This window comes from Urocitellus parryii, chromosome 1 (genome assembly GCF_045843805.1).
Source record: "Urocitellus parryii isolate mUroPar1 chromosome 1, mUroPar1.hap1, whole genome shotgun sequence".
NCBI lineage: Eukaryota > Metazoa > Chordata > Mammalia > Rodentia > Sciuridae > Urocitellus > Urocitellus parryii.
This window is the reverse complement of record NC_135531.1, coordinates 22,090,327-22,110,569: the sequence shown is the minus strand read 5'-3', so window position 1 is coordinate 22,110,569 and position 20,243 is coordinate 22,090,327. Positions and strand designations below refer to the sequence as shown.

Sequence of the window (20,243 nt, the reverse complement as noted above, 5' to 3'; positions counted from 1 at the left end):
ATAATAAAAAAAACTATGCTTTATTCATTAATATTGACCCACTGGACCCACAAATGTTTCTAGTACCTAGGTCCTCAAGTGTTCCTATTCTTGCCCCAGCCACATCATGATCATTGGCAAAGAATAATGAGCTGGAAATTTCAGGGATTCTTGAAATTCTAAAAACAGAGCACCAAAACTCTTTGTAAATGATTCCTCTGATGGGGACAATTATTTCCAACCTGCAACATGAACAATTCCCTCTTAATTGCCTAGGGAAGAGTGATAAAAGTACTGAGTATATTCATCAGGGTCATCCGAGAAGACTACTTTGTGGTGTATTCTTCTGAGCCCTGAGTCATCCAGGATTGTTGGTGTAGCTGTGTAACCAATATATATATTTTTTAAAGACAGCATGTAGAACCCTCAACTTTAATGTTCGTTATACCCATAACAATTCCAGCTCACTTATAAATCTTTCTCAAAGAAAAGCTGTTCTATTCATCTGTTTACTTAGTTTCAAACAGCAGGAAGCCTGCAAAGGTGGAGAAACGCTGGTGGTCCCCGTGAAGGGCACCGTTGCCCATTCTCAGCCAGACCTCATCCCCTTTGGCCAGCTTCAGTACAGCATGGTTGCTGGATGTATCTGATTTCCCCTTTGTTTCATAGCTGAAAAGAAAAAGAGGCATAAACTACTCAGTCTTTGCAGTGCACAGACAACTCTTTACCAAAATCTAGCCTCCCTTTCTCAAATGCATTTGGGTATAGTCGTGTGATAAATTTTCTATGGTATGTGAGCAGAAATGGCATGTGACACTCCTTCTTATTCCTTATGCCTTCTGCCTATCTGGAACATTGGTGGCAATGACTAGAAGGAAGCCATATGTAGAAGTCTGGCTTCTTAAAAGACTACTAGGTGTAGTGAGCTCTTTCGCTCTTGCCCCAGGCTGGAACACTCACCCTGGATATCTCTCCTGGATGAACAAAGGAAAGAAAGTTCTGTTTGAGCCATTGTGTTGAGTTGTCGTTAGAGCAGTCTAACTTTCTTGAACTAATCAGAAATTGGTAGTAAAGGAAGTGCTGCTGTAACCCAACTAAAAATACATGATCAGGCAGGGAGCTGGGAGAAGACAAACATGGTGAACTGGGAAGATGGAGATAGATATCATGCTGTGGCAAGACATTTGGGAAAATACAAGACAGCATGGAAGGTATATCTAATGCCTGCTCACTAAGTAAAGGGCATGATTGGAGAAAGCCCAAACACTCTTTGTTGCCTTTAGAAGGTGTTTCTACAAAAGATGAGTTCAGATAAGAACTGACATGTTTAAAACAGAGTATGGACAGTGGAGGCCTAACAAGATTGACAAGGTCAAGTGCTTTTACACCTGGAACAGCAGAATAAAATTGGTGTTTTCCCATTAAGAATTTTAATCGAGTCAAATAGACAGTGCTGGGATAACCTGATGGATGGAGAATATTGCCTTTCTACCCGAATCTATTAGTTTAAAAGACCTCTTGGTTACTGCCATTAAATTGAGAACAAGACAGAAGCAAGAGTAATCAAAGGAGTAATAGGCTGAAAAACTACCTGTCAAGAAAAGTGTGTTGGGTGAGATTTCTAACACATGTAACAGACTGGTAGCAAACAAAGCAAACGTCTTCTAGGTTTCTGAAGAAATGTAATATCAAAGATCTGGCCATGGCTAAAACAAGCTTGGGATATTTGATTTAGCTCTGATTTGTACCACCAGGACATAGATGGTGAAAGATCCCTTAGAAGGCCTACTCATCTTTTAGATGTAGCCAAAGAAAAATGGACAAAGAAAACCTCCCAGAGGAAAGAATTGGGAGCCAAAGAGAGAAGCAGCTAATGGATGGACTTGATAAGAAGGACTGCTCATGGCCAGATTCTGGACTTGAAGCTTGATGCATGAACTGTGGCTGATGTTCTCTCCCTAGGGGGGATAGAGATGGGGAGATGTGTACTCTACATGTAGAAAGAAGGGCTCAGCAGACATTTGGAAGCCATAGGGCAGAGGAAGCTAGATGTTAAGCAAAATTCACTTTCTCCTTCCCCATAAGACCTGCATTATATTTCCTTGCTGCCTTTGCATTGGTTGGGTTAGGAACAATGTGATTAAGTTCCCTAAACAGAAATGCCCTGTGCATAAGAATTTCCACAAGCTTGTTGTTCTTCCTTCCTTCTGACTCTGACCATAACAATGACCATGAGAATTTAGAAGTCAGTTTTATAGATGGAAGAACTGCTTTTGTCAGCCTGAATCCATCAAAAAACAGAAGGGGGAAAAAACCTTGCCCAACCATAGTTGCCTCTTCTACCTTTTCTACCATCCTCCTCCCTCTCCAACCTGGAACCTCTGTCTTGAACTGATCAAGAAAAACAGAATTCTAGCATGTTTGAGGCACTATACTCTGACTTAGACCAGAGTATAATTCTTGCAGCAAGTTCACCTACTCTAACTCATCTTTTCCTCTTTTGGCTCTCCAAATACATCTTTTCATTCAGGCCAGACTCCAGAAGGAAACAGAAATCATCACAAGTCACCAGAAATAACATGTGATAAATAATAGCCACGAAGTTTTTCATAGATAACTCTTAGCCTATTTAGCTATAGGAAACAAGTTGGCTCTCTGCCTCTCTCCTACATACTAAGCTAACATCAGAACAAAGTATATTTGTTTTGGAAATATTTTCTCCCAAGCATAACTAGGACCAGGTTGCTGGGCTAAATATCAGAAGAGCAGCACAGTCCAAATAAAGGGACCTTCTCCCAACTCTCTCCACCTGCCAGTGTGGGTCATCAATAGGACTGTCTCTGAAAAAGGGGACAGGAGAGTATGTAATCCCAGTGACTCAGGAGGCTGAGGCAAGAGGATTGCAAGTTCAAAGCCAGCCTCAGCAATGGTGAGGCACTAATCAATTCAATGAGACCCCGTCTCTAAATAAAATCCAAAATAGGGCTGAGGATGTGGCTCAGTGGTTGAGTGCTCCTGAGTTCAATCCATGGTAAACACCACCACCACCACCACCACCCACCCCCCCAAAAAATAGAGAAGAAGGAGAAAAAGAAGAAAGGGAGGAAGTGGAGGAGGAGGCAGAGGAGGAGGAGGAAGAGGAGAAAGAAGAAGGAAAAGAAGAGGAAGAAAAACTCCTTTCTATAGGAAAAAGAGAGAGAAAGAAAAAAACTAAAAAGTTAAGGAAAAATTCAAATGATTGGTTATAGGAAATGTTGTTAGTAATGACATCAAGATTTCTCACCAACCTACTAATGCTCAATTCATCAGATTTATTTCTTCTCAAATAGTAACAATAATCTGACCGTATATTGGAGCACAGGAGCTCTTTTTGAGACAGGGGCCACATTAGGCTCTACTGATTTCTACATGCTTATCTGCTATTGGACTTCCTTTGTGCAAACTATGGCAGCCTGGATGAGACCTGTAATAGAAAAGGCCACCCACCTATACATGCTGAAGACGGTATTGCCATTGTGCATAAGGTACACATACACTTCCTCAACGTCCTCATGCTTCATCATGCTGAAGGTGAAGAAATACACACCTGAAAGATGCAGGTAGTCATCCATGGTTATGTTAACATGTTAATATGGGGGACCCAATGATGGTTTGGAGATATATCAAAGGATATGTAGTATGTAGCTTCTTTTGACCTTTACTTGCATGAATGTCCCTTTATCTGCCCACCTTCAAAGTGTGTTAGATGTTTTTGAGACTTTCTCTAAAGTTGTATATACTTAGTAAGATTACAAAGCATAATCTTACACTGCGTATCTCTAATAAGATTACAAATCTATAAGGAAAGGAGTCTACCTTACTCTAATTGTACCACACTGTTTTGTTACCCGACAAAAGGCCTAGCGTGAAGTCCCTGCCATGTCTATATAAGAAATTATTAGCATCTACACAGGACTCATATTGGTAAGGGACAGAGAGTCCTCAGTATGAGCACATGCTGCTCCTTGACCTAAGAAAATAAGCTAGGCGTGAAATTGCAAAGGACAACTGTACTTGCCAAATGTTAGACAAAGATAGTTGAAGCATCATATAAATATTTAATAGTTCTACAGAAATTATTCTGGTAATTGCTCATGTTATTCACAGTAAATCATTGAATTTGTGTATAATGAATAGAAAAATACCTATTATAAATAAATTAAATATCTATTTAGCCAACACAACCTTGCTACCAAAAGTCTTATCTTAATTTGAAAAAGACCAACATAATTTAGTTGAAACCAAATTTGGGTGGAGGGGGATTGTTTTCTTTTCTCCCCCTTCTGTAATCGCAAAATCAGCCTTCTCTATTTGATTACTCCCAAAGTTGAAAAAAGATAAAAAAAATCATTTTGTAATACCTTTGATGAGGTTTAAACAGTAAAATGTGCAAAACAAATTCTAAGTTATTAAATCTTTGGGCTTTATTGTAAATTCACTGAACTTAATTGAAGCCTTGTTGGCATTATCTAGGCACTGATATAATCTGTTACAGACAGTATTTAAAGATGTGTTTTCTTACAAGATCCTAGAAATCCGAATGGAAAGCAATTTAGTATTACCTAATATACTCTAAATCCCAACATAGAAAATATGTTCATTGAATAATAAAGAAAAATCCAATGGGCTAAAAGGAAAATCTTCCCACTCCAAAACTGTCTTGGATTTGGGAGTGCACTTTGGAAAGGTGAATGAATATAAGTCATCAAGTTTTTATTGATTCCCATGTTAAATATTTTTAACTAGTGGCTTTATAAGAGGAAAACCCTAGAAACATCTGAAAAAGCAAAAGCAAAATAGCACTGAACTGTTCTATTTCTTTTACAAAAATGTAAATAAGATAGAAGATGTAAGTATGCCATGTTGATCCATCTGATTCTGAGTCAAGTAGAACCCAATAGAGAAATATGGTCATGCTATGTTTAGTGCCAGGAATGCATATCCAATGTTCTGTGAACAAAGGAAATGGAATAAAGATCAGCCATACCAATAGTATGCCTAGAGATTGGCTCACAGAAGAAAAGTAAAGATAAGTAAAAATTAAAGGACTTCAAGTCTTTTATATGTGTTCATTTTTTAACATTTTACATTTAGGTATGCATGCATGCACACACACACACAGAGCGATAATTGTTAATGCCTCTAGAAAATAAAGTTGGAATCAAAATGACAGGAAAATATATTAGTCTTTCTTAAAAAAAGATGAGTACTATAAAAAAATAGATTGCAGAAACATTTGAGAAAGAGCAGACTGAAAAACCAGATGGTGACTAATGAAAATCCCTAGAATTGGAAATACAGAAGTGAATATATTTTATATCTCCATGTGACTTTTTCTGCAAGGATAGGTTCTGGCACCAGAGATAATATATTTGCACCATGTTTTTTGGGTGGGCAGGAGGGACTGTCTCCCCCGCCCCTTCTCTAATTGCAAAATCAGCCTTCTCTATTTGATCACTCCCAAAGTTGAGAAAGATAAAAAGATCATTTTGTAATACCTTTGATGAGGTTTAAACAATAAAATGTGGGAGCCAAAAGGTGAACGTTATTGCCAAAACCATGTGGAGCAAAGAAAATTCTAAGATACTAAATCCTTGGGCTTTATTATAAAGCCACTGAACTTAATTGAACCATTGTTGGCATTATCTGGGACATATAATCTGGTACAGACAGTATTTAACAAATTCATTACAGGAAAATTATAGGATAAACTTTCAGAGCAGAAAATCACATACAGCTGAAATACAAGAAAAAATTGCTCTATCCTTTCATACATTAGTTCATTTCTGACTTAAACTGCATAGGATAATAGACAAGGCACACATTTAAAGCTTTTGTGATAAACCTAACATGACCATTGCATTCATCAAGATTTTCTTGCTTTTCCTTCTGGATACTATAGAAAGAAGAAGAAATGAACAACAAGAAAATGAAAACATGCCATTTTCTGCAAAACTAGGATACCGGGAAAAAAAAATCAATAAACTTCAAAATAGCTGTAAGTGCTGCCAAATGCAATTGAGGGCAGACAGTGACATGCTGGCAGTGTGGGGGCTGGGCAGGAGCTCTAGGTGACAGAAGATCTCAAACCTGCCAGGAAAAATACACTCCTTGGTAGAGAAGAGCTATTTTGAAGTGCAGATACTGAAAAGAAGCTCCTGTGGGCAGAGCTAAGATGAAGCACAAGATTGTGTTTTGAGGGAACTTTGCTAGAAAAATAATATCTCAAAATCTGCCTGCAAAAATAAGGCTCCTAAAGGAAAGGAACTGGCAAATACAAGGCTGTTTTCAGAAACCCTCTTGGGGAAGTCTGGGGAGGCAGGGGAAATGTGGCCACATAAGAAAAACACACAGAGCAGTCATACTTAAAAGAATTAGGTAGTCCCCTGGCAGCAGGAGAGGGAGCCATTGAGATCCCCAGCCCAGAGGGCTGCTGGGGTACCTCCCTTTCCTCCAAAAACAGCTGCATATTTCTTACTGATCTAGGAAAATCCAACTCAGTCAGTTCTTATCAACTAGTTTTAAAAAGTGGTAAAGAACATCAAGAATTACCCCAATGGGTGAATAACACCAAGAAGAAATGTTGTCGTTATACAATAAATGAAAAATGTAGCTAAATAATTCACCATGAGTTTAAAATACATAAATGAATGCCACTGTGAAAGAAGGCTATAAAATAGGATGCAAAAACTCATGGTACAAATGGGCAGCTAAGGGGAGCAATTAAAAACTGGGGCATCAGGAAAGTGTCCTGAAATCTGAATCGAGTCTATAACTTAGTCATAGTGTTATACCTGGGCCTGTTTCTTCATTTTAGTCATTGAGCATTGGTTATGTAAAATGTTAATGCTTGGGGAAGCTAATTAAAGAGCATATGAAAACTTTGTAATATTTTTCTAACTTCTATAAATCTAAAGTATTTCAAAAATTTTTTAAAAGATTTTTTTAAAACAATTTTGTTTTAATCCATCGATTGTCCAGACATTTTGAAGGCAACTTTGTTGATGGCACCATGGAGAAACAAGTCCTTCCTATTTGACAATAGGAAAATATTAATACAACCCTACAGAGAGTGATTTGGTAAAATTGGCCGAACTTAAAGATGTAATTCTTCTCTGACCAGCAATCATATTCTTGGTAGTTTAGCCTACAAACATATCTATATGTGTTCACTTATAAAGTGGTATAGTCAAAGTTAATTCACTGAAGCTTTGCTTTTAATAACAAAGACTAGAAATAATCCAAATGTTCAGCAATACACAAATGGTTAGACACATGTTTACACATTCGGCTTTAGGAAAGAATGAAGTAATGATATGAATAGTTTTCTAAAATGTATTGCTAGTTGTTAAAAAGCAGAGAATAGCCAGAATAGAGAGTATGTTAGCTTTTATGTAAAAAGGAGAGAAAATGTATTTGTGTGTGTTGACATAAATTGTTTCTACTCTTAAAATATGTTCTTACCTACCCAAATTTTTATTTAAAAAATTGGATCAGGCACTACTTGGGGTAGTGGAAAAGGGAGGACACAGTTATAAAATGCTTAAACTATGAGAATTATGTTCTAAGGCTTTTTATAATCAAGGTAACTATACCCTTGTAGCAATTATTTGGTCCAGTTCAAATCAGGGTAAATAACCTTAACAACCGTGGTCACCATTTGTAAAAAAGAAAAAAAAATGTCTCTTGAGATTGAACTCATTTACTTTGAAATTAAAAAGACACCCATGCAAACTGCTTGTTTTAACTTGAATAGAATTTTTTACTGTCTTAGTGGCTTTCTCTCTTTATTCCCAACCTCTTCATTCTTCCTTCCTTCCTTCAATCCTCCCTCCTTCCTCTTTTCCCCTCCATCCTTCTTCCCATCTTCTCTCTCCTCTTCCATTCTTCATTCCCTCTTTCCCTCCCTTCCTTTCATCCTTCTTTCCTCTCTCCATCCATTATCCTTCCTTCTCTTTCTTAATTTCTAGACTAATTCAATTATTCATTTACTTTTATATCTCACCTGATACAGGGGCCCCAAATCTACCGGTCATGACATCAAAGAAGTTTCCAATGTTGGTCTCAACACTGCTGAAGATAATTCCACTGTTCTGATTGCTGAAGTGAGTGGCCAGAGAAGCCATGAATGCAATCTAAAAAAGAAGTTGGTGGTCAAATCTTAGGCAATTTTTCTTAAAGAAATTAAGCTTTTATTTGGTTTACATTTATTGCAAAATAGTTTGCAAGGGCAAGATTGGCTATAACTTAAGCATCAATCTATGGAGAAATAAATACATAAATGATGGTGATTTCTAACATTTCATGCTATTCAGTCTTTAGAATAACAATACACATCAACATTTCTGAATCTACCATTCAAAGAACATTAATCTTTAAAATACTTTTTGAAATATTAAACAGTGGGAAAATTTCGATGAAATTCTCAGATTGTACCTATTAAATACAAATCAGCATATTAAAAGATCTGAGAAATCCTGCATTCAGACAACTTTTAAATTTGCTAGGCCTACACTAATTTTCTCCAAAAGATACTTATCATTTTCTTATGAAATAAATTCTTTGAATAAACTCTTTGATATTCCTTGATGTTGACATAAATGTACATATATAATGAGACAATGTAGTTAATATATTATTTAATTTAAAAGTAAGCAACACAATATGGTCACAACTTGATACCAGACTTTGTTAAGCCTGTATGTAGGTAGGGTGGCTGTGTGAGCAAATTGAGGAAAAATATCTGCAAGGATGTTTACAAAATTATTATTGGCAGGGCTCACTGTGCATAAGTTTCATGGAAATTTTTTTTCTTTCTTAAATACAACTATAATTTTTTGCATGAGCGTGTATTCATTTAATGTTCAGAAAAAGATACATTTTAAAGATATATAATTGCATTTATTTATACAAAGAGATGTTCAGGAAATATTTCCATTCATGAAATAAACTAATACCCTGTGTTCTTATCATATTTAAAAGTAATGTGCCTAAGTAAGATATAAAAAGTTATGAAATTATATGTCAGGAGTCATCATCTCTGGGCATGTTGTATTTTTTGCATAGATGTTTCTCATTTTTTTTAAATCATGAAAAGTTATTACATAAACCATCTTTAAATGGCAGGAAGAAAGTTTTCAGTTACTCAAAATATAGAATAATAATTTAATAATCTAGAAAACTGAATAATAAAAAATCAAAATTTTCTGGGCATGGTTTTACATTTTAAAATTTAGGTTAAAGGAAAAAATTAAGATTTAGGAGACCCACAGAAGTCATTTAATTCCAGCAACCATTTCTGGGACTGGTTACAAATGATTTATGTGTGATATTTTATGGAACTTTGAATGCTTCAGCTCAATGTGTAAAAGATCAGTGAAAATAATTAACTTGTTAACCTGCCACCAATAGGCACCATAAGTTTAGGAACAGAACTACCTACTTGCAGCCAAAGATATGAGGTTGAATTTTAGCTTTATTAGTTGTAACTAAGTAACCTGGCCTGTCATTGAGTCAAACGAGCCTTAAATTTCTGTCTTACTTAGGTGAAGAATGAGGCATGATTATTCCTCTTCTTCCACCTACTGCTATTACTGTTGTTGCCACTGCCCATGTTAAGAGACAAGATTAAAGTTCAAAATACGAAATATTAGTAGCTAAAAGAACCTTAGGACAATGCCACCCATCAAGAAATTCTTTTGGTTTGAAAAGTCAATGCTAATTCTTTGTCCAAATGTGTCAGGGCCCATGAGATTAATAATTATTTTTTTTAACTTGATAAGATTCTCTGTCCTCAAACAATAAAAATTCCCCTCTTATACAATTTGCTTAAGACCAGTCTTCCTTCTTCTGTAAAACACATGAAAGTAGTTCTTCCAAAAGACTGCCCTTTGGTGTTAGGATGAAATAGTTGATGGAGAGAATTTAATGATTTCCTAGATTTTCTCCATTAACCCATCTTGTCCATTGTCCCAGATGTGGAACACTTATTAAAACTTAAATACAGTATATAATATAGCTATATAATTAAATATAATTATTTGGTAATGATTCAATTATAATATGGTAATTATATTAGTGTTAACTAATATAACAACATATATACAAGCTCTATATTATTACTTCCAACCTATTTTAACGTACTTTTGTTGATTTCATCTAAATATTCACAAAATTAAAAACTTGGGACTTAATGGATTAAAGCCCCTTAGCTATGATCTAACATTCATACACTGTGTGTTATAGTTTCTAGCTTCGAGATATTTATAGCCTCTTAGTAACCAACTCAACCTGGCTAGGTGGCAGTTCTCTCCTTTTATTTATTTATTTAGTAAATTTATACTGCATATGAATCCCATGTTGCTGTAATTATTAGACAGCACTCATTAAAAAGTTACCAAAAAAAAAAAAAACACAGAAAGTAGTTACAGTGACATGTAGGACCTCTTATTTTACGCTTGAAAAACTAAGACCCAGATAAAGGATGTAACTTATCCAAGGTCAGACACCTCCACATATGCCCAAATAAAGGCAAAGTGTTCCTCAATTGATATTTCATACAAGAATTGCTTTTCATTCTAGTTCTTTAAAAGTCTGTCATGTTACAGAATTTTTTCCCAAATACTTAAGCCACGGATTACACTTTGGGAGGACATATTAACCAGAAAAAAACTTTAACCAAAAAAACAAAAAACAAAAACAAACACAAACAGAAACTAATTGACAGAAGTCCCTAGAAGAATTAATTTTAAAATATTAGCTAAAAAGCCCTAACTTAGTAATTTTTCTTGATGATATAACTTCACACTTAAGAATTTAGATGTTGCTGACAAGAATTTTAATGATTATTTAAAAGAGAAACAAAGAATATATCAATTGGTACTTGAGCTTGGGAAAATTACAAGCTCATAAATGGATTAAAGAAACTTTATGCGAAAATGAAATGAACATGATAGGGTCTGGAAAACTATAAATGAATTACTCAAAAATAAAATGTCCCCAGTGAAAAGAAGATACTGATGGGAAAAGTTTAAAAAAAAAACTGAGCTACAAAATCTGAGTTGATAAAAAAACAATATGTTAATATCCATGTATGTGATTTAAATATGTAAATGTAGCAAAATCAATAAATATAATATTATAAGTATACATTTAGCCATTCCACTTTTATGTCTAAAAGTTCATATATTCAAATAGGTTAAAACTCTTTTTATTTAACCTATCTTCTCATCTGGAAAACAGGAGATGAGTTTATATTCAGGGTTGCTTTGTATTGGATTCTACAAGGAAGTTGGATTTCACTCTTCATGGATTTCTCTCCTCCCTGGGAATGATCCCCAAATCCTTTGGACCAGATAGGCCTTGAGCAAACATCCTGTATGTAGATGAACAAATTCAGACTAGATTCACTCAAGATTGGTGAAGAAGCACTCCAACCCTCCGACCTGGGTCCTGGTGGTCAGACAGGCCTGGTCCCCTGGAAATGTGCAGAAGGTGGGTTACCTGCAGTTCTGGTGGAACCCCGGGATAGCCCTTCTCTCCTTTGGGGCCATGCTGTCCTCGCTCCCCTCGAGGTCCCAGGTCACCTTTGTCTCCTTTCTCACCTTTGGCACCTTCATGGCCAGTGGCTCCATTATTTCCATTGTTTCCATGGTTTCCTTAAACAACCAGACATCATCACATGCAGAAACCCTCTCCCTCATACTGACCATTTATTTTTAGACAAACAGATCCTTCCTTCAAAAACATCCAGACTCTATTGTAAAAGGGGACCTTCTGAAATAAGCCCCAGTACAGCCAGGGGTATCATCAAATGGGTCCTCTTTTACTGGGCTTTGAAACTGCCTTACATATTGTCAGGCGCCAAAATCTGTTTTTCTTAAGCCTTGAATGAAAAATCATGTAGAAGATGGTTCATCACATTATCACTTAAAATAGCAAGAAACCACCAAAATATCCATTAATACTACAAGGACTACATTTTAAAATGGAATATTTTGGTACCTGATATTGAACAGTCATTAAAAAAAGAAATTCGAAGGAAAAAATTAATGGTATAATGATATTTAAGGCATTTTTAATAAAAAGATCATAAATGAATAAAAAAGGTATAATACTATTTTTGTTTCAAACAATATGTATGTGCGAATTATGTCCATAGAAGAAAAAGACTAGAATAAATTATGCAAAAATATTTACACTTTTTTTCCTGACTGAATAAAGCACAAGTGACTTGGTAACATTCTGTATATTTTTCTGTCTCTCTGAAGTTTTGTACCTAGAACATATATCACTTTTATAACTGAGGGGAAAGTAAACTCATTTATAAACAAAAAATAATCACAATTTTAAAAGCAAGAATTGGATAGCAATTTCAATGCCTCGCTTTGCCACTAAGAGATGGTTTCTACAGCTCCTCTTTAATTTTTTTTGTTTGCTGAATTGCAGGCCCATTTGCTATTTATTTGTGTGATTACTTTAAGCAGGTATCACTGTGTCAGGCTTGCAATCCTTACAGACGGATGAACTTTGACTGTTTACGGACTAAAGTGTTCAATGACAAAGCCATTTCCTGGTGGGAAACATTTACCCAAGGCTAGAAGAACTTAGATCTGAGAAGATTACAAAAGGGTCCACACATTTCTTACTCCACATCACTGCCCCTGCTGCCTGCTGTCCCTGAAAGGCAATGACATAGGTTGCAAAACAGTAATCATGGTTTTAAGTATAATGTAAGGTTTTTCCATTATAAAGATGGGTTCACATGAGAAGCTATCCAAATTATTTAAACATTACCATATTTGAAAATTATTAACACAAATGGGGATAAGGTGGAGAAAGCCAAGTGGATCTTGGACTTTGGCCTAATTCTGAGAGGAGGTTCTATCCCCAGGGACTGACTGGACAGGAAGAAGACAGTAAAACCCACAGCAGGTCTGGGAGTCCTTGACAGAGGGGATCTGGAACACCCTCTCCTCACCCCGCAACAGTGTACTAGCAGTGTCCTAGAATGCCTTTGAGCCTGAGAAACCAGAGTACTGTAGTACAGAAGGCTGAGCCCCAGGTCTAGAGGGACCTGATACAGTTCTAGAATCTTCCCCATATAACAATGTGGTTCTGGAGCCCAAAAATCCTTCCAGAAGTCAAGTGTGGGATAAAATATACTAATAGCTAAATAGTCTCCATGACAACACTTGCTGCAGTCTGGGGACAGTCCTCCAGTTTGTGGAGGCTTAAAAAAGATAAAAAGAGAAGCTTCAGGGAAACGTATTTGTGAGCAATTAGGAATTTTAAAATATCCTCTGACATCTATCCTTAGAGTTATCCTTTCACTTCAATCAACCCAGGAAGAGGGAGCACTCATTGGAATTAGAAAGATGTGCAGCTCAGTGAATGATGCCATGATGGAGGTGACTATAACTTGGGCCCATGAGCCTTTTTCTCTACATGCCTCTAGTTCCTAAATCTCCTGAAAGTTAGGTGGAGTATACCGCATAAAGCATGCTGTGGCAGATATGCTAGCTTCTATGGTTTAGAGAAGTTTCCTGAAAGGCACAGGTCTTAAAGACTTGTTCCCAGGTGAAGCACTATTGGGAGGTGGAGAAAACTTAAGAGGTGAGGTCTAGTGGGAGGTTGTAGGTCACTGGGGGCATGCCCTTGAAGGGGTCTGTGGGACCCTGGTCTCTTCCTTGTCAGCTTTATCATTCCCTGGCCACCATGAGGTGAGCAGCTTTGCTCCATCACGTTCTCCCCACCTTACCATATGTCCAAAAGCAACGGGGCCACTCAATTATGGACTAAAATTTCTAAAATCATGAGGCAAAATAAATCTTTTCTCTCTATACGTTAATTATCTTAACTGTTTGTAAAGTAACAGAAGGCTGACTAACACACTGCACTAAAAGTAGGTCTCAATTAAGAGCTAGTAGCTCTATACTTAATGCTGGCAAAGGGCCTCCCAGCCTAATAAGTCTGGTACCCCAGGGTGTCTAAAGCCTTTTGGATTTTTATAGTGGTGTAGAGAAATAAATAGTACAGAGTTTGTACTGTTTCACCTAAGCCAACCTCATAAACCCAGCTTCCCAACCCAACTCTTTCTTCTGGGTTTTCCATGCATTATCCTCTGGATCATACGCCAATGACCAGAAAGTATTTAGGTTAGTGTTTAGCTTTTTTTTTTTTTTTGGGGGGGGGGGTACAGTCTACAATTAGATGAGCAGCACATCTTGCTCATCCTTACCTGGAATGCCTGGAGGGCCTGGGGGCCCAGGGGGTCCTTGGTAGCCACGGAAGCCATAGTCTCCATGACAACACTTGCTGCAGTCTGGGGGCAGTCCTCCGGTTTGTGGAGGCTTAAAAAAGATAAAAAGAGAAGCTTCAGGGAAACGTATTTGTGAGCAATTAGGAATTTTAAAATATCCTCTGACATCTATCCTTAGAGTTATCCTTTCACTTCAATCAACCCACAGCTGCATTAGAAAAGATAGTATGGGGTGGGGTGTACATGTAATGGCATAGGCTCAAGGGGTAGCTTAAGCAAAGGAAAGCGACAGGAAGCCAACAGAAGATGTACTTTGGGATGGTGCATGGGTAGGATGAACAGTGTCTTTCTGCTGCTCCCTGCAACAGCAAGGCAGAAATTCCTTCAGCAGCAGACTTGGAAACCTGGGAGCCTTTTCTCTCTTTCCAAATGCCCAACAGCCTCAGATGTAGGTAGACTGAGTAGATGACCCTCAAGTTACAAAACTACCAAATATAGTTATTATACACTGGGTCCCTGATACTGGCAGGAGATCTGGGTTAAAAGTTCTTAGAAACTGAATTGTAAATGTTTTTTCAAATAGCCAGAACACACTTAGAATGCCTTCTGAAATGAATAAACTAAGCAATCTTTAGTCCAAGACATTTATTTATTCATTCATTTAAATTGACAAATAGAAATAACATATAGTTAGCATTTACCACACCTTGTTTTAAAATATGCATACTTCCTTGTGGATGGGGTAAGTCAGGCTAGTACATATGCATTACCTCAGATACTTTTCCTGTGATAAGAGCACTTCAAATCTACTCCCTTGGTAAGTTTCAAGAATATAATGCACTCTTATTAACTAAATATTCAATACATTTTTATTATTTACCTACATCTTGAAACAAATTTAACTTCTTTATAAAAACTTAGTATAATATTACACTTCAATATTTAAAGCGATCATTCCACCATTTTAATCCATATTTAATGAGCACTTTTGGCTACTAAATATGCTCAAGTATGACACTGAGGGAAATGCTTGTTTATACAAAGAGAAATTTCTAAAATGTATGCTTACTGTGAGGAGCTAGAAATCTAGTGGGGTTGACTGGAAGAAGAGTTGGAGATGCTTCTAAAATTTGGACTCTAATCTCAATTGGCAGCTTGCCTTTTAATTATGTCATACAAAATTCTTGTGGAAACTTTCCTAGACACCAATTATAACTCAACGGTTTTTGGAAAATAGCATATTGATGCTAAGGGATTCATTTTAAAAAGGAGGGAGAGTGGGAAGGAAAAAGAGACAGGAGAAAGTGGAGGAGAAAGAGTGGGGAAGAAAGAATTTAGAATACAGTATGCTTCATTGATAGAAATCTAAGCAGAAAACTGGGTGGAGGCTTCTTCACATTGCTGCACGCTTAGACATTCTTTTTTTTTTTTCTTTAACAAAAAAATGAATTTGGTCTTTGTCCTCCCTTTTTTCTAAAGTTTTCCACAAAGCTTTTCAGGAAAAAAATACAGAATAGCATTTGTGGTCCAAGAAGTCTCCTACCAAAGAACAGACCCCAAGAATTTAGAGATCAGGAGCTTTGATTTGGAGTAACTCCTAGCCTCGTCCTCAGCATACCAGGGCCAACCCTGGGAAGGCATAGAGTCTATGATGACCTTTTGTCAAAATGGTGGAGGGAAGAAAATGAACGAAAATTGGCCTGAGATGAAGGATTTTGGGAGATTTGGAAAGTAAAAACATCACAGCTCCTCCCCACCTTCTAAACCCAGATGCAATCTGAGAAATAAGCAAGCGGTCCACATTTTCTGTATGGTTTTGCTAATGTAAAATACAGCTTATAAACCCCAGGAAATCCAGGACTCTGCCAATGATGGATTTCAGGGATGGAGAAGAGAGGAGGGGAAAAGGGAAAATCCTGAAGTGGAACCATTTGTGTAAGAGTAGAATGGAAATACTGAGATGCTTAAGAATGTCAGAACAACCACTGGACTGGAACAAGATTTCTCTTCCCAGTTCTGCATGACCCTAGAGAAATCACGGCTCCCAGACATCAATTTTCTTGTCTATTTGGGATTGCAAGAGTTGGTCATGAATTTTGTTTCCAACTGTAAGATACAGAAAAAATGCTAAAGTTTTTCCCAAATAGCTCAAATAATAACTTTGAAAGTGTTTTGTGTTTTTTTTTTTAAATGTCTAGTATCTGGGCACTGGAGACGGGTTGCTCACTACCAGAGTTAAGTAGAATTCCTAGTGCAAGGGCAAGCTACCTGGGGCACTGTAAGAGCATAGACCACCAGTAATTCACTGAGAGCCTTCTGATAGCCAGACACCTCCTGAGAAGCTTCTTCTGTCATTTCTTCACATGGCCACCTTCTGTCCTTCTGTCTTCCACAGTTCACTCAAATGAAACAAAGCCAGTAAGGCGGGCCCTTGAAACAAGTTAAATAGGATGTGTTGAATCTGACGTTTTCCCCTCAGAAAAGGAGAATTACGCATAGGAAGTTGCTATGCCTTCTCTTTCCTCTTAAGTTTATCACCCCCTTTCCAAAATCAGGCAGAATTTGAACACTGAAGACATCCAAATAAGTAGCAAGAGAGGAAACGAGGGATCTCTAAGAACAGTTCCACCTATTTCATGGATGGGGCCCAAGAGGCAGCTCTTCAGAAGGATTTCTGAGAAAGAAAGTCCAAGTTCTTCTTCAACCCAAAGAAAAGGGAAAAATAAGAAAGGGAAGGGAAATGGGAAGGAGAAATGGTTGTTCAGGAAGAGGATGAGAGATCGATGACTGATCCTGACAAAGAGGCTGTGGAGAAGAAAGGCCAGGAAACCAAGATAGAGTCTGCCCAGATCTCTGCCCCCTGGAAGCCTCCGTGAACTCTGCAGCCAGTTATCTTTCTACAACACAAATCTAATGACCTCACTGCCCTGCTATGAAAAGACAAACAATATTTTGGTAACAAAGTATAAGCTCCATCACTCTTAGACCATCTGATGTCTTCCTCCTACCACTCCAGAGCTCCAGCCACACCCAGCTCCTCAGATGCACCCTCAAGTCTCTACACCCCCTGGCACACACAAAACTTTAATCCCTGCCGTGGCTGGCTATCTTCTTTGTGTCATCTTTTCAGATCCACTGCAGGGACCAACACTGTTCCGACATTTTTTTCTCCCAATTGCCTTTTGACCTTGCTTTTCACATTGGTTTGATCAGGCTTAATGAATTAATTAATTAACAAAAAAAAGGTATCCCCACTAGAGCCCTTTGGGATAGCTGGAGATAGTGTATTTATATGCCTGATGCTTGGGGGAGGAATGAATGCAGAAAGAGAAAAATTAAGAGAAAAGGATAGAAAGTTAGCCAATCCCCCAAAATCAAATGCCGAATGTCTTCTCTGACATAAGGGGGGTGGCTCAAAGTGGGGTAGGGAGGGAGAGCATGGGAGGAAGATTTTTTCTAGATAGGGAAGAGGGGTGGGAGAGAAAGGGAGGGGGAAGGGGAATAGCAAGGATGGTGGAATGTGATGGTCATCATTATACAAAGTACATGTATGATGACGTGAATTTGGTATCAATATACTTTATATACAAACAGAGATATGAAAAATTGTGGTATATATGTGTATTAAGAATTGGCTCAAGCGGCAGCGCACTTGCCTGGCATGTGTGCGGCCCGGGTTCGATCCTCAGCACCACATACAAACAAAGATGTTGTGTCCACCAAAAACTAAAAAATAAATATTAAAAAAAAAGAATTGTAATGTAAAAAAAGAGTACATGTATAATGGCATAATTTGGCATGAACATACTTTATATACAGAGTTATGAAAAATTGTGCTGTATATGGGTAATAATGAGTGTACTGCATTCCATTCTTGTCATGTATGTAAAAAAAAATAAATAATAATACTAATAATAATAATAAAAATGAAAAAAAAGAAAATGTAGGGAAAGTAGTAAGAACATAGTATAATACTAGATTCAGTGTGGGCATCCATATCTATTGAAAGAAGAGTTTTGTACTGAAAACTTCCAGATTATCAGTGGCTCTCAATACCCTTAGAGATGTTGGGGGTTGGCTTGAAAGTACTTTAGAAACCCAGGACTAGAAGGTGGGTTGTCATTGGCCTCCTGAGTGTTGGATGCCAGGAAATAACAACTGATGAGAACTCATCATTGCCTTCTGCTGTCCCTGGGGCTCACAATGTCACCTCCAGGAAGGACACCATCCCTGTGGATGGAAAGTCCATATCAGGTCTTAGACAAAAGTTCAAATGCCTTCACCATTAAGGAAAACACAAATTAGCATTAATTACCCCTCAGACAAAAGCTATCAGAAGAAAGGGCAATCTCTAAAAGTGGCATTTTTAGACACAATAATTTCTTCTGTGGATCATTAAAGAAGCAATTTCTCCTTGATACCACCCCACAGAACAATTTGGGAAACTGTATTATGTGTCCACTTAGACGTGCCAGGTGAGTCCCAGATCTGTTGCTGATTCTGAGTATGATCCTGATCCAATCATATAACCAAATAATCAATCCAAATTTCTCAGTCTGTGATAGGATGGGTTTAGAGTTCAACTACACAAAAAATTTCAGGGCCTATTCAATGCATAAAAACGAACAGTTCTTATTGTAAAATCTATTGGTTCAAAGATCATAGATTCTAAGTAACTCTTCCTGCCACCACCAACTCTATCTGATTTCCACGTACTGCAAGCTTCAGAGGTAAATCACAATCTGTTTCTTCCAGTTCTTAGTGTTTAAATTAAATTGAGCTTCACCAATGAGCAATTCACTATGCTGAAACTTTAATTCACTCTCATGCTACCTAAAAGACTTAACAGATATTTTATGCTGAATTTATGCCTTGAGAAATAAACCAAGTCCCCTGTGAAGCAACAAATTATGCTACATACTTTGTAACTTTGTAACCAATCTTTTTTGGTTTTAACTCCCTGATTTAAGAAAAAAAAAGCCAAAGAGGCTTAGCAACTTAGAATGCTATAATCGAATGAGACTGGCCTGAAATGTCACAGTAAATTTAGAAATTAATCTTAAAAATAAAAACAAACTTTGTTTTTGGCAAACTCAAAAAGCAGCTTCTCCCTGCTGGGAAGGATTGAGTCTAACTCTCTTGGGATTAGCAGTAATTACCTACAGCAATGTGTCTATCTGCACAGATCAGTACTTTCAGCAAGAAAGAAATCAATTCCCAGCAGAGCAGGAAGCAGGCTGCCCAGGGTCCCCTTTCTAATGGAGCGATGCTACAGCCACTCTCCCAGCACATCTGCTTACTAGAAACTAACAGTCCCCCTTGTATCCCAGAGCAACCCAGAGAGAGACCCAGAGGCAGCTTAGCAAACTGCTCTCAAGCACAGATCCTAAGAATCTTAGCCAAAACAACAGTAGCAGTCATTAAACTTTCATATAAATCCTTAAAAGAGAATTTGGAGTACCTGGCCCCAGAACCGGGTGATCTGGGCTAGGTCATCTACCTCGGGGTGTGGTAGCTCATCTGGTCTCAGGGGTTTTAGGTCTGTAGAAGTGTTATTATCCACAGTCCCAGTTTTAGGATGGCTCCGCTCTCTCACTCTCTCCCTCCTGGAGCCGCTACGGCCAGTCTGCTGGTGGCTCTGCACTATCCTCGCCACCACTTTATTAGCTCTTCCGCTCACCTCCATGTATTCATCTTGACACAGGCAAAAAGGGAGGAAAAGCAAAGCCAACAGGTGCCAATGGACGAGCTGTCTCCGGAGCATGATTCTCAAGAGAGCCACAGAGCCTCCTTGGGCAGACGGTGGGGGCTCCAGGCGCCTGGTCTCCTCGGGCAAATGCCAGGGCTGCAGATGAGAGCTGCAGCCGGCGGGGTGGTTTTATACTTTGGTGTGTAATAAATAAGGCTGCAGGCATGCCAGAGTGACAGCAGCCCTCCTCCCCAGGCAGAACAGCCCCCATTCATC

General features: G+C 37.8%; 1 protein-coding gene across 2 annotated transcripts; it reads right to left on the bottom strand.

Annotated features, from left to right (window-relative positions):
* Window positions 1-488: 488 nt before the first annotated feature.
* Window positions 489-20,042, bottom strand: C1qtnf3 (C1q and TNF related 3). 2 transcript variants are annotated; one of them, XM_026390153.2, is made up of 6 exons: window positions 19,740-20,042; window positions 14,258-14,369; window positions 11,521-11,675; window positions 8,024-8,153; window positions 3,466-3,565; window positions 489-648 (listed from the first exon to the last, which is right to left on the bottom strand). In XM_026390153.2, exons 1-6 carry the CDS (start codon window positions 20,040-20,042, stop codon window positions 489-491), a joined length of 960 nt encoding a protein of 319 aa, XP_026245938.2. The 2 variants fall into 2 exon arrangements, with proteins under 2 accessions (XP_026245938.2, XP_026245939.2); XM_026390154.2 differs by having other exon boundaries at window positions 19,959-20,042.
* Window positions 20,043-20,243: the final 201 nt, after the last annotated feature.

Excerpts from the sequence above, each read along its gene's own strand:
- C1qtnf3 (XM_026390153.2), bottom strand. The coding sequence starts at position 20,042 with ATGCTCCGGAGACAGCTCGTCCATTGGCACCTGTTGGCTTTGCTTTTC. Across the intron at positions 11,676-14,257 it reads AGGCCCTCCAGGCATTCCAG|GAAACCATGGAAACAATGGA; the intron begins GTAAGGATGAGC and ends TGGTTGTTTAAG. Across the intron at positions 3,566-8,023 it reads ATTTGGGGCCCCTGTATCAG|GTGTGTATTTCTTCACCTTC; the intron begins GTGAGATATAAA and ends TGCATCTTTCAG.